The sequence below is a fragment of the Mustela lutreola genome, chromosome 10 (assembly GCF_030435805.1).
Source record: "Mustela lutreola isolate mMusLut2 chromosome 10, mMusLut2.pri, whole genome shotgun sequence".
NCBI classification, from domain to species: domain Eukaryota; kingdom Metazoa; phylum Chordata; class Mammalia; order Carnivora; family Mustelidae; genus Mustela; species Mustela lutreola.
In genome coordinates this window covers 34,089,435-34,103,698 of record NC_081299.1, presented here as the reverse complement: position 1 = coordinate 34,103,698, position 14,264 = coordinate 34,089,435, and the positions used below count along the sequence as shown (strand labels likewise).

The 14,264-nt window shown below is 57.1% G+C and overlaps 1 protein-coding gene across 6 annotated transcripts in view; it reads left to right on the top strand.

The window, feature by feature from the left end:
• Positions 1-3,971: 3,971 nt before the first annotated feature.
• SLC6A9 (solute carrier family 6 member 9) overlaps positions 3,972-14,264 on the top strand; it is a 31,258-nt gene continuing 20,965 nt past the window's right edge. For 3 of the 6 annotated variants that reach the window (XM_059134908.1, XM_059134905.1, XM_059134903.1), the window contains exons 1-2: positions 5,322-5,909; positions 9,560-9,681. Coding sequence is in view for 4 of the 6 variants with exons in the window: in XM_059134903.1 (XP_058990886.1) it covers positions 9,652-9,681 (30 nt within the window). In the remaining 2 variants the exon portion in view is untranslated. Of the gene's footprint in view, positions 4,181-4,329; positions 4,411-4,574; positions 4,944-5,321; positions 5,910-9,559; positions 9,682-14,264 lie in introns of those variants that run through there. The other 3 variants (XM_059134901.1, XM_059134902.1, XM_059134904.1) reach the window with 3 other exon arrangements.

The following is a 14,264-nucleotide window of genomic DNA, read 5'->3' as shown; positions in this document are numbered from 1 at the left end:
AGTGGCAAGGTGGGGAGCGACTAGAAGGATGTCCTGACGGGTGGACAAAGCCAGACCTGTTCTGACAGTCACGTATGTCAGCTTGCTTGTGTCAGCAAGTTTATGTTCACAGCCTCTGACCAACACCATCACACGCCAACAGCCGTTCCATCTCACGGCCAGGCCTTCGGCCACAGATGGCCACATGGTGAGCTACACCAACACACCAGCAGAGGCACACTATCCTACCTCCCACATGGGAGAGCGGGAACCCCTCTCCCCTCATGTATTCCTCTGTATTCCTAGAGATTAGCAAATTCTCAGTACCTTGCACACGGACACTCCTAATGTGGTAAGTCCATGGATGTCTGATTATACGGGACCTGTGACTGGGGTGGGGGTGGGCCTGGGAGAAAGCCAGCCTTTCTGTGTCCCCTCTTGGCCTCTGCGGACCCAAGATGGGGGCAACGAGGAAGCATAACTGCTATTTCCAGCACTACCCACAGCCCCAACTCCAGTGATAGTCGCTCCCCAGTTTACACCAGTCCCTGAAGGTCTCGGGGCCATGCAGGGGCACTCCTCCATCCCCTCCAGGTGGTTCTCTGGTGGGTTGGGACATTGGCACTCAAAATTGGGTATTAGGAATGTTGGATGATCTAGATGTTGGGTACCCTGGGCATAAGCCCACCTGGGTATTGGACCCCTGAGGCTCTGGGTATTGAGAACTCTGGATTTTGGGTTCTCTAAAGTGTTAGGAGCTCTGGCGCCCTTGGCATTGGGTATTCTGGATTTGGGGAGATCTATGGTGTTTTAGAATCCGGGTTTTGCACGCTCTGGACATTGGGCCTACCCACCCACCCACCCCCAGACAGGGCCAAAGCCAACGTTTCCAGTCTATAGGCCTAATTTCACCCGGAGCTGCTAAGATCCAGCCTGACACCCTGCTCTGAGCTCCATGATTGGCTCATGCTGCCCCCTTGGACCAGACCCAGAGACAGCTCAACAGAATGATCTGAGGGACACACGGAACCCCACAGACATCTCCTGGATTGGGAACCAATTTAACCTGCTCCCTTGCATTAGGATAGGACAGGGAAGATGCCAGGTACTGAGCACTGGGCTCCAAGTTCAAGGAGAAAGAATCTGAGAGCCGAGCCCAGGCGGGCCACTCCCAACAATCTTGCCCTGTTCCTGAGGCTGGGACTCCAAGCAGGTGGAGATCAATGGTCAGAACAGGCTGCTACCCAAAACAACGGTCTACCCTCCCCCAACGTCTCAGCAGGGCCCCTCCCCCTCTGCACCCTTGCACCAAGCTCCTTCAGTGCCCTCTAGAAGCGGCCCACGTCTGGTCTTATCCCTATTGCCACAGACACAGGCCCAAGCCAACTCTGTGTGTCCCAACAGAGGCCTTGATCCTGCAGGCTGATGACAACAAAGGAGGAAGCCAGCCAGCACTGGGGGATCCGACACTGGGTGCAGCCCTCCCAGGAAATAGCACTGTAACTGGAGGCTTGGGAGACACACCTTAGCCCACAGTGGGTGGGGCCCCACCGCAGGCTGCCTGCCCTCTCGCTGCCCGGCCCCAAGAAGACAAGAAGCAGCAGGTCAGCAGGTCAGCAGATTCCACTGGTCCTCTTGTCTGTCCTAGGCCTGATCCCCCTACTCTCCTGACAATGGTCCAGGCTAGCCATGCCCTTCCCACTTTGTGGGCCAGCTGCCCAGGGCCAGGAGCTCCCAGCCAGGGACGAAGGCCATCCAGTTCTGACCTGGGCTCGGCCCAGACCTGCCTCCCTTGGGGCCTCATTTTAGTTGGGGAAGAAAAAAAAAAAACACACAGCTGCTCTCATCCCTGTCTCAGGGAGCCAAAATCTTTCTCAAGTTTCTCCTCAGGATTCAACTCACTGTATGGCTGCCTAAAGCCCTTTCTGGATCAAGGTGGGTAAAATACACATTTCCATGAATCTCTCTATACGTTTACAAATATATTTTGTGTTCTGTCATCTCTGTCTACCAAACACCCCAGGGAAAATCTTTTCCCCCAACCCATGGACTAAGGTGATAACTGCCTCCGCACCTCCCCACTCCCAATTAATGCCTAACTATCCTCCCAGTAAGGCCTCAGGTTGCTGAACCCTGAGAACCTCACCCTCCCCTGTCCCCAGTCCCAAAGCCTGAGGGCCTCCTGGGCATCTGGTTCTGAGTCTCCTGAAATGCTTCCCTTCATATGGATGCCTTAGTGTGAGATAGGAAGTCTCCTCAGGCCTAATAATCATCAGACACTTCACTGATCTGCTTGGGGCCTTCTTGTGCCCCTTCACTCTCCATCTACTGCTCCAAGAGCCAAGGAGCCCAGTGAAACCCCCTCTCACACACTTCCTTGTCCCCACTCCCTACCTCCGGGCCTCTTCCAAGAGACTCCAGAGAAGGAGGGAGAGCGAAACCAGAAACAGAATGCATGTCCTAGGCAGGAGTGTCAAGGAGGGCTTCGACACTCCTGTCGAATTTGATGCTGCCAGTCCCCGGAGTTGGGGACACACACACACACACACACGCCACTGCACAAAGTGGTGGCAGTGCACAACAACTCCTCTAGCAAACACAGACCCACCTCCTCAAATCCACAGGGTAAGCGGACACAGGCCCAGCTGACTCCCCGGGCAGAAGTGCACTCGTGCACGCACGGGCACATACATGCACAGGACACTTGGCCATTCGTTCTAGAACAGAACAGAACTCTCTAACCTGCTGTCCCTGCTAGGTTTGGGAACAAGGTAAAAATGCAAATAATCTGGTGATAAGGTAAAGAGTCTCTCCAGATCCAATCAGGTCTCCAGTGTAAATAGGTTGTAAGGTCTGAGCCTACAGCCCTGGGGAGAGTTTGTGAAATGGGCTGTGTGTGGCCTGAGAGCACTCCTGTGGACAGGAAATGTTTGTGCCTGATACCTATTATCTTGCTCAATGCCTCTGATCGTAAATTAATCGAGTGGAATCTCACTTGTGTGACTTTGGTGTGTGCTATCAGCTTCTTGGAGGGTGACTGTCCCCAGGGAACAACAAGACCACAGTGAGAAATAGAGGCAGGGTCCAGAGGGCGTACCATCTCCCCAGGCTGGGCCCCTGCTAGGCAGATGCCCCTCTCAGGCTGGGGCAAGACCTGTTTCTCTGACTGCCAGTACAAACTGGTGGTTCTCACAAGGGAAGCAAACTTTCCACCAACTGCCAGGCATTGCTGCCCAGGGAGGCAGCCTGGAGCAATGTGTGTTATACACAAGGATACACATTATCTCAGCTCATCCTCTCCACTTCCCCAGGAGGAAACTGAGGCTCAGCAAACTCCTTTTGGCAAAGTCTCCCTTATCTAGTATTGGAACCCAGGTCTGACTCCCCAGGGAGGGAATTAAGGGGCCCAGATTTGTGTCTGCAGCCCTCAACACAAGCAGCCAAGTAGGGCTGACCAGTAGCCCAAGGAGTCTCCCTGGAGGAAGAGTTACCCCTAGACCTCCAGTTCCGAGGATTAGGACCTGGGCCTTACCCAGCTGTGCCCATAGTCCCCAGAGGCACCGCTCCAAAGGCAATGGAATTTGCTCTGACTTCTCCCTGGGGGCAACGCAGGCGCAGAAGACCAGGGGCCTATAAGGCCAACTCCAGCCCCAGCCCCCCAAAGCGCCCCAGGTCTTCTGGCTTCATTCCAGGCTAGTCCGAAGTGGGCAACGACATCTGCTTCCTCCAAGGGCCCCAGCTGGGGGTTGGAGGGGGGGCGGGGGGGGCAGCAGGCAAGGGCGAAGGGGGCTCCTTTGTGGAGCCCACTCCCAGGGGTTATGGGGATCAATCATCTGAAAGCTGGAGAGACTTGTAATTTTATTCCCCGGGAGGAGGAGCCTGAGAAGTCGGCCAGTGGGGTGGGGATGAAATGGAGGAGGGGGGGGGACAGAGGCCAGGGAAGCTGTGTTCAGGGAGGGGAGGGACTTGGCTAGGTCTCCCAAGCCTTCTCCACTCTCCAAACTTTCACCAAACTCTTGGCCCCCGCCTCCCCGAAACCAAAACACAACAAGCTCTGGAGGAGCCGCGAGCGCAGCGGCGGGGCGGGCGGACTCGCAGCGGCACTGAGCCTCGGGAGGCTGATGCAACTTTCCCTTTAAGAAAGCCACCTGGGCGCACCGCGGTGCGGACCCAGCACGCCTGGGCCAGGGGCTGCAGCATGGTAAGGGGGCTTGGGGAAGGGAGCGCTGCGGCCCGCGCCTCTGTCTGTCCTGCCGTCGGTCTGGGTTTGGTGGCTCCTCGAGGCTAAGCCCTAGGACCAGCGGGCGTGAGTGTGTGTGTGTGTGTGTGTGTGTGTGTGTGTGTGTGTATGATCGGGCTTGCATGCGGGCATCTGTGGGTAAGAGTGTGGGTGCACGCACGAGGATGTCTGTCTCGCCGCAAAGATCGGGGGTAGGTGCGCGCGTCTGGGTGTCACCGCTGTCACCAAGGAGCTAAAGCGAGCGAGAACGGATGGGGGGGGCGCGCTCCCGAAGGGGGGGCGCTGCGTGCCGACGCCGGCTCGGTCGGGGGCGGCGGGCGCGGAGCTGTGCCGGCAGCGCCGGAACCAGAACGTGTCACGGTCCGTCTGGGGCGCCAGTGGGTCTGCGAGCCGGGGGCCTGCGGCGGCGGGGAACCGGCGGGCCGGGTCTGCGCCCCGCGTGCAGGCTCCCGCTCCATCTCTTCGCACCGCTGGCAGGCCTGTTTGCCTATCTGGCCCCTTCAGCCTGCCTGCCTCCCTATCTGCCCGCCCACCCACCGGCCCGGTTTGGGTTCCCGCGCGCCTGCGGGACCCGGGAAGCCGCGCCCGGGGGTTCCGACGCCCCCAGGATCTTTGTCCGCGGCTCCCGGCCACGGCTTTGGGAAGGGACTACGGCCGTGCAGTTATTTGGGGGCTGCTACTCCAGGGAAAATCCGCGCCCTCCCTACCCCAACCTTCGTTTCGGGTGCGTGTGGGGCGGGCCCGGGCGGCCACAGGTGAGGGCAGGGGCCTGGCAGCCGGGGGCGCCCACCCGCAGCCGGCGCCCCGCACCCCGCAGCCACCGCGGGGCGGTAGAAGGCGGCGGGGCTGGGGCGGGACGGGAGGGGGCTAGCCAGGAGGGCCGGGAGGGGCCGGAGCCGGCCTGAGGGCGGGACAGGGGGCGGGCACCTCGGCGCCCCGGTACTTTTCCACCGCTGGGGCCGGGGGCGGGGCCGCCGCCTCCACACCAGCTGAGAGGCCCACACGTGGCGGCTGATGTAACACCGCCCCCCAACACCTCGCACCCTGATTAAAGCGGGCGCACCCCGCTTCGAGGAATCAGGGTGCTACGGGCGGTGCCGCAGCTCCAAGAGTGACCGCGCCCCTGCCTGCCGGCCCGGGGCCTCCTCGCAGTTCGCCGGCTGCTTCTTAAAGGAGCCGCGCCCCCTTTCGGGCCTGCTCTCCGCAGACCACGCCCCCTCGCTGGTCACTCTTAAAGGAGCCGCGTCCCCGGCTCGCTGACAGCTTCTGCACAAAGCCTGGGTCTATTTCCTTGCTGAAACAAGCTTGATGCTGCGGTTGTTAGAAGATAAAGGCTGGGGTGGAAGTGGGGAGCGAGAAATAGAAAAGGAAAGAAGGACCTGAGACCTCCAAAGTGAGAGAGCATCGGAAGGTTGGAAAATAGTGGGTGAGGGAACCGGTTGGCGGCACTGAGCATGCCCGAGTGTTTCCAAGGACCGCAGAGAAAACGCCCCCTTAGTCGGCCTACACTGCGACTGCGGCGGTGCCCGCTCAGTGCCCAGCCCTGGGGACACAGAAGAATCACACGTTTTCCCTGGACGATCTCTCCAGTTCGTGGGGAGCGAGATCTGGACATAAGTAACCATGCCGCGACACTACATGTGACGAGCGTGTTCATGAGATGTACACGCTTTGGGGGTACAGCGAAAAGGTAACTGCAGCTGGAGGAGGAAGGAAGGCTTCTTGAAGAGAATGCTACTGGACAGGTTTGAAGCTGGGTAGGATCTATACAGATGGTAATGGGGACAAGGATGCTCAAGGAAGAGGGAATTGCCTGCAGGAACATGGAGGCAAGAACCTCTGGGAATGGTCCCACATGGCCACAGGTGGCTGCAGATAGCCAACTTGGGCTCCAGGCAAAACTAGAAGCCATCCCCTGCTCCCACAGCCCCTCTGCTCCAGCATCACAGTGAATAGAATTTATGTTTCCTCCTCTGTCTTTCTCCTAAACTATGAGGTCCTCCAAGGCTTGGCTCAGATGGACCCTTACAACCGATTGACAGATAGCTCCCTCGGGGAGAAGGAAAGACAGAGCAAAGGTAGCTGGGTCCTGGGACTGCCCTCTCACCATCCATCCTTGAGTGGCTCCCAGGCAGCTCACACCCAGCTCACCTGCCTCCCACTCTAAACCTGCAGCACCCCACACTCCTGTCCCTAGGCCTGGCACTGGCTTTTTCCTGTTGCTCCTGCAGAAACCAGAGATCCCCGCTTGTCCCTCACCTCCTGTGCAATTCATCACCAAGTTCTACCAATGTCAGCTTCTATATTTTTCTCAGATCTGTGCACCTCTCTCCACCCTATGGCCACCTTCCTCATCCACCCCGTCATCGTGGCCTGGCCTCTTCCAGACTGTCTTCTCTCCCACTAACCACTCCTTCCCGTCCTTTCCCCACACTGTGTCTAGGGTGATGTTTTCTAAATGCACCTTCTACCATTTGCTCTTGCCAGGTGCAACTCTGCCTTAAAGCCTTTGATGGAGACGATTGCCCTCGGGATAAAAATCAAAATCCAGGCTCCAAAGGCCCTGACCCTGTTTATCTGTCCACCTCCATCTTTGGCCACTTTCTCCCTGGCAATCTGAGCGCAGCCTCGGGGTCTTTGCACATATTTAATTTGTTTGAACCTCTCTTCCTGTTCTCTTCCTCATTGCCACTTTGCCTGAATAAGTCTCACTGAGCCTCTAACATCGCTTCCTCAGGAAAGCCCCCTGTGACTCTCACACAAGGCCATGTCCCCTTGCTCCCAGCTCTCATGGAAGGATCTTTCTCCCTCAGCCTTTGATCGTCTACATCTGAGTCACGAGTTTCCCTTTCCCCCTAGTCTGTTAGATGCAGGAGGGCAGAGACCAATGAGTTCTTGCTGCCCAGAACAGGTCTGGCCCAGAGCAAGCCTGAAATATTTGTGGAATAAATTAATTGAATTGTGACCAGCCCTAAATGCTCACTAAACAATCTAGGCCGTATCTGTTGGCTGTGGAGAACCATGAGGGGGAATCAGGACTTTAGGGCTTTGGGAAGCTCAATGAATCGGCTAGAGGGGGGGACGTGCAGTAGAGTCCAAAATTAAGCAGAAACTTCAGAACTTACAAAGGAAGTATTACTAGTCCCATCTTCCAGTTAGAGAAAACTGAGGCTTAGAGAAGTTAAGTAACTTGCTCGGAATCATACGTAGTAACTGGCAGAACCAGAATTCCACCCCAGGCCTACCAGGTCCCAGAGCCCAAGCTCTTCAACACATGCTAAACTAACTGCTTGCCAATGGTGGTCCATATGTGGTACTTTTTGAATGGATGGACAGGGCCATTTAACAGAAATGGCAGAAGTGGGAGAAGCAGCAAAGCTTTCTGACCAACTCATTTATTCTCCTGGAGCCACCACCAAGCTGTCTTCTGGTCACCAGTAAACATTCTGAGCACAAGGACTGTATTTGTAGTCTGTGCTCGGGGATAACCTGAGTGAGAACACTCTGGAACCTGAGTTCCTGAGCAGAGTGCCCTCAGTTTATTTACCTAGTGAGGGGACATAATAATTACTAACCCAAGAGGTATATTTGAATATTGCCATGGGCTGTTATTTCCATTTGTTGGCTGAAGAGGGACAGCTTTGGGTAAGTCAGATCTAGAGTTTACAGCTTAAGGAGGGGTGCAGTGAGTGAGGAGGACAAGGGTATGACCTTCTAAAGGGGCACAGACACCCTCTTCTCCTGACTGCCCCAAGAAGACCAAAGCCCTGTTCAGGGACCTCTTTAGGAGGACTCTTTGAGAGGCAGAGAGGCCAGATGGGGTGACTGACGAAAGGGAAATGGTTACAGATCTTATCCATGCCCATACCCCTTCCGGCACCCACCTTGGAGAGAAGACTGTGCAGGAACCAAGTGGCAGGGGCCAAGTCCTACGGAATCCAAGAGCTGATTTTCACAGGCATGGAGCTGCCTCCTTGTCCCTTCTGGCCTTCTAAAACCTTCCTGGGCCTATAGGAGAGAGGGGGCCCTTGACAGGTGGCTGTGGGTGGGGCAGAGTAGCACCGAACAGCCTTGGGAGAAGAGTCTGCTCCCTGGGAGGATAGAGAAGGCCCCAGAAGCTGAACCCAGTCCCTCCTGGGACCAGGCACTATGGAGGTTGAACATCCTTGTCCACCTAATCCAGGTTTTCCTCCCATGAGAGAATTCCTTGAGGCTCCTTGAAGGTTGAATCCTCTCCTGAGGCTTCTCAAAAACGAGCCCCTATTGCATCCGTGTCTGACATTAAACCTGTATACACCAGCTCGGCCATGGCCGTGTGGCCACTCCTTCCGTTTGTCCGCCACCTCCACTCGTCACGCCCACCCTGCATCTCAGATGCTTCCTCCAAGGTCTCTGGCTGGCCTGGACCGTCATTCCAATACCTCAGTCTCACCCATTGCCCTTCAATCCCATTTGAGCAAGACACCCTGCTTGTGTGCCCTGGGCTAGGGGGCAGGCATGGAAGGTAAATGAAACAAGGACGCAACCCACGGTGAATGCACAGACTCAGGTTGATGGACAGAAACAAATAAGTCTAGTATGAGCTGGTAAGGACACCAGCAGAAACCTGCTAAAAAAAGAAAGGAAGAAGTAGTTTGTTCACTCTGGTTGGGGAGAGTGCCAGAAAAGGCTACAGAGAAGATGTAACATTTCAGCGTGGTTCTAAAGGATTTGCAGAATTTTACTGGGTGAGCAGGAAGGAAGACGTTGTAGGCAGGGGAAGGCCTGAGGCAGGGCAGGGAGGTGGTCCCACGCACCACATGTTTGGTGTTCACAGAGCCTGTGGTCCAGGTCCAGCTTGCCCGGCTGTTCTGGAGCCCCAGAGGAGTGGCACCAGGATGAGGAAGGAGCATCCTGGCTGCCTGGCTGGGGTGAGCTCGGGGAGCACGTGCTGATCCATGCTGACTCCCCTTCAGGAGAAAGGTTGAAGCCATCCACACAGACGATGAAGGAATTGGACCCTGTCCCAGTCCTGTGTTCATTTTTTAATCTTTTATAGAATTGGGCATCTGGAGAGTCAAAAATAGACCTTTGCCCATTGGGACAGGAAGCCTGGAGACCAAGGGATTCAAGGGAAGGGTTGGAAGAAGGGTTAGAAAGGAGTTGATCGAGGGTCATCCAGAAAGGACCAGATGGGAAAGGGCCTGGCAGAGGGTGGGCCAACCTGGGAGAGGAGTGAGGGCCTGCCAGCTGGTGGCCCGGGCCCAGCACTACCTGTCCTGGAGAGCTCTGACCACCCCACCTGGCTTGCCCTCACTTTCCTGGGCCAGGTTCCCACCCTGCTCTCTGCTCTCTCCACAGCTCTTGAGGTCTGTGGTCTGAAAGGTGCTGGAAGCAGAGCCTGTGAGCGTGGTCCAGGACTCCAGGCCCCCGCCCCCCAACCTGCTGCTGCCATGGTAGGAAAAGGTGCCAAAGGGATGCTGGTGAGTACAGGAACCAGACTGCAGGGAGGAAGGGGGGATCAGGAGCACTGCCCCCCCGGAGACCTTCTGCCGGCTGCCTGCCATAACAGGAGAGCCGAGGGGGCTTCTTGGGGCCCTGAGTCTAGCTGCACTGCTGGGGCTCCTGAGTAGTAGGGCTGTCCCAGGCCCCAAGTAGGTAGCCCCTTACCTGACAGGCTCAATGGTATTGCAGCTCTGTGCCCATAAAAGGGCCAATGCTGCCACAGAGCCCACGACGGCACATCAGGAGGCAGGAGCGCACACCCCATCCTCATTACGAGAGGTGCTCTGGCCAACAAGACAGGAGGACACCCAGGACCATCACATAGTTGGACCCCAGTACCCCACCCCCACCCCGTGCTCTGCCCACCACACGGAGCATTCCGTATGTGCGAACCCAGGGAGCATTCCGTATGTGCGAACCCAGGGGTCTTCAGACCCCGTCTGGTTTTTCTCTCCTTCCCTGGTTCCTTCTCACTCTGAAAAGGAACAGAGAACATTTTGTTTGAATCCTCTTCCAAGGCCTCAGTAAACTCCCCTCTCCTCCTTCCCCAAGCCATGGCCTTTCCTTTGCCCACGGCTACAGAGCACAGGAGCGGTGGTAGTGAGGCCCCACAAGAGGCAGCAGGCAAGGGCCGGGCATGGTCAGGGCTTGAAGGAGGAAGACTCGCCGATGGACAGAGCAGGTTGGCACCGGAAGCAGGAACCGGGAAAAAGATGTCAGATCCTGTTCCAAGAGCAGTGGTTGTGTTTCTTCAGTTGGGATCTTGCCTCGGGGACAAACTAGATGGGGCAGCTGTCAGGGGAGGAAACCAGCGACGGATCGCAACCCTGCCCTTGGCACCTCTCTCGCCCACATCAATTCCTTCCATTGCTTTTCTCATTCTGTGAAGGACTGACTGGACTAGGGTCTCTGCAGAGCTCCCCCACTCCCTAAATAGGTCCTATCTCTCACCAGAGATTTCTGGGGCTCCGAGTACTTGGTCCAGAGAAATGGCTTGGGAGCGGAAATGGGCAGTTTCGCTCCAGGGTAAGGACCCTCCATTCTACCCCGTTCTGAATGTCTAGCATTTAGTCCCTCAGGCCTGCTCTGGCCTGGCTCCTACCTCGTTGGAACATGTCTGAATGAGCCAAGCTTCCGAAAGTACTCCCGAGCCAGCCTGAACTCAGGGTGTTCACAGATGGGCAGGGAGGAAGTCTCGTGATGGGGTCAAAATGGCCTCCCTTTCCCAGAGAACTCTGGGAATCGCCACAGGCTCCTCATCCGTAGGAAGTGGGGTGTGGCTCTGCCCCAGGCTACATGGAGATTCTGAGCCCCATGAAACCTAAGAAACCCTCGGAGGATTCCCCGGCTGCTCTTCTGTCTTGGGAGTGACCCTGAAAGGACTGGTGGGAGCAAGCAGTCGAGATGCGGGCCACAGAGGGAGCATGAATCACAGTGTCCCATAATCCCTGCCCCGAGCTGGGCTTCCCGGACTTCGGGCCCTGCCCGGCCAGCCTGTCTGTAGAAGGGAGTGCTGCCTTGGGACGCCCGTTCCCAGCCCCAGGATGTGCCTAAAGATAGCTGGGGCTCGGATGCCCTCTGCCCTTTGGCTTCTGCCCGCCACTGCTGGTTTGAGGCCCATAGCATCTGTCCCCTGGGTTCCCCCCATCCCCCACCACAGTGGTTGCTAGAGATTCTATTCCTGCCTCTTTCTCAGTTCTGTTGATGACCTTGGGCTACTCTGTTTTCGGGCCCCAGTTTGGAAACGAAAGCCATCTCCATTCAGAGCCTGTCTCTAGGACACAGGCTGCGAGGGGCGCCATCCCTCCTGGCTAGATGAGTCAGCCTGTTTTTTAGGTGTCTGTGCTCCCCTAAGGGCAGAGAGCTAAGGACACTCCTTTCAGACATGCCTTCCTCTCCATGCTGGCGAAAGGGCAGAAGAGGGGCTAGTGAGGGCCACGCATGTAAGCTGCATGGACGGTCCCAGGCCTGTGGCTTCTTTTGCCATTTGTAACCTGGTATGCGGGGATGGGGTAGTTAACCCCTGCCACTGGGTCATTCCTTCCATCCCCTTTCTCTCCGGTTTGGGTGTGAGGACATGGGTGCCTCCTCTGCCCCCATCCCCAGGCTCTCTTCGGTGTCAGCAGACACCCTCTGTCATCCTTGGAACTCCTGCCCTCTCCCTATGGGGCAGGGGCCTGGCAGGGAAGCAAGACCCTCTTCAGCACGTGCCCAGGCCCACATGCCTGCTGCACGTGTCCCTCCCCCACCCCCAGCCCAGATGGTCTCTGCCGGTCTAGCTCAGCTGCCTCCCTCACGCCTCAGCAGCTCCTAGGACAGGGCCATGAGAGAACCCAGCTGGCCAGGGTGCCTCCAAGCCTGGGAGCAGCTGGGATGCTTGGGGGCACTGGGGGATGGGTGGGGTGATACTTGCATGGAGATCTAGTGCCTCTGTACCCGCATGGGGCGGGGGCTGCCTGAGGCTCAGAGGACAGGGAGCTGGGAGAGAGGAGCCTAGGACAGGAGAACCCCACTGGGATCGGCTATAACCACATGGCCTCCCAGCAAGGTCACCAGCTGGCTGATTTGGTCCCCTCCCTGTGCCTGCTCCCCACTGACAGAGTCTTGGCCAACAGAGGCCTTGGTGAGCCTCATTGGCCTCTCCCTGTGTCTTTGAGCACCCTGGTCGCTCTTGTCATTGGGCAACCTTGCGATGATTAAGAGCAGAGTCACCTGGGCTAGGGCGGTAGGCGCCAGAGCATCTAAATCATCCCAGAAGCCTTTGCAGGCACCACAGGCACCCGGGGCTGCCCCGCCCTGACCCGCTCAGTTAGGCTTTGACAGGAGGATTTGTACAGTTTGTACATCTCTTATTTGCGATGCCCATCACAGGGCCTGGCACACAGTGAGTCCTCCCCCAGCCCACAGCCTGACATGAGGCAAGTGCTCAGCTAATAGGGGCTTGGCACATGCTGGGAGTTTACCAAGCACAGGGTTTGGCCGACGTTAGGCACTTCCTAGGGGGAGAGCCTGTCCTCGGCTAGGCCCTCACCAAGCACCAGCCCCAGCACTAGGGAGGTGCTCACCCAGGACAGACTCTGCATGCATTGGGCGCCCATCTGCCAGGTGCACAGTGGGTCCTCCCGCAGCTCCACGCGGGGCATACCATGGGTCCTTACCTGGCACGGAATTTGGCCTACATGGGCTACTCCTCTGGCACAGGACCTAGCCCACCGCTGGGGTTCGCTGGTGTTGGGCTGATAGGAAGGGGTGCTCTCTTCACCCCGGCTTGGCCCCGTGCGTGTCCTTATAGCTCAGACTTTGCGCATCGTGGGCCCTCTGCTAACACAGGTCCCGGCCCACAGTGAGTGCTTTCCAAACACAGGTCCGGGGTGGTACAGCAGGTACAGCTTTCCTAAATCGGTGCCTAGCACACAGTAGGTACTCTCTTAGCTCAGGGACTGGCACATAGTGAGTGCTCTTCTTATAGGAGGCCTAGCCCAGAGTTGGGGCTCTCTTAGCCAGGACAGCCTGAACAGTGACCTAGGTAATCAACCAGGTGATTGGAGACATGTAACTACACCCTCCCTGTGAAATGGACGGTATCTAGATCCAGAGGAAAAGGCTCCATGTTCCTGAGGCCTCCTCTCTGGACCTAAGATCCTGCCCTCCCTTCCCCTTGGTCTCCTTCCCCTCCCCACCTTCCTGGGAGCACACCTGCTCCATCCTGTGCCCTCCCCTCCGCTCACAGGGCTTCCCTGCAGCCCTTGCCCTGCTCAGTCCTAGCTCTGCAGGACCTTCACCCTGGAGGCACAAGGCACAACAAAGCAACTAGATTCCTTGCCCCTCTGGAGGCATGCCCACTCTTATTAAGAAAAGTCAGGGGTGGGGGCTGGGGGAGTCAGTCTCCCAAAGTGGGGCTGGAGCAGCTGGGTCCCACTAATGAGGCCTCATTACGGCCAGGGCCCAGCTGGGCTGCTGCCGCCTCCTGTCCCCATGGCCAGGGCCAGAGAAAGCCGTCCAGCCAGGGCTGCCTGTTCTGGGCACCCTGCCCAGGCCAGAGCAGCCAGAGCCGGAGCCCACCCTGGGTGGAAGTGAGCATTTGGGCATCATGGGTGACTGGGCCTTCCTGAAGGCAGTGGCCCAGCCAGGGCCTTGGCCCGTAGTCTGTGCGCACAGGAAGTCAGCGGAGTGTGTCTGGGGACCTGACTGCATGAGGCTGGCCCAGTGAGACACTGAAGTCAGTGGGGTCTCAGACCATTCTTGGGAGACTTGCTTGAGCCAAGGCTGGTCTCTATCTATCCCCAAATATGGGGCTAATATCAAGGGATGGGTCTACATCAAGGTGTGGAGGGATGATATATATGGCCCATAGTAAGCACTCACTATGTGTTATCTATTACCGTTACTGCTAATTCTCACTAGACTCGGTGGTGGGTGGATGTTATCCTTATTTCAGAGATGAGGAAGCTAAGACCAGACATATTAAGTGATTTGCCTGTCTATATGGTGAGAAACTGGCTGTGCTGGTGTTTAAACCAGGTCTGTCTGACTCTAAATCTTGTGCCTTTTTTTGTTTGCT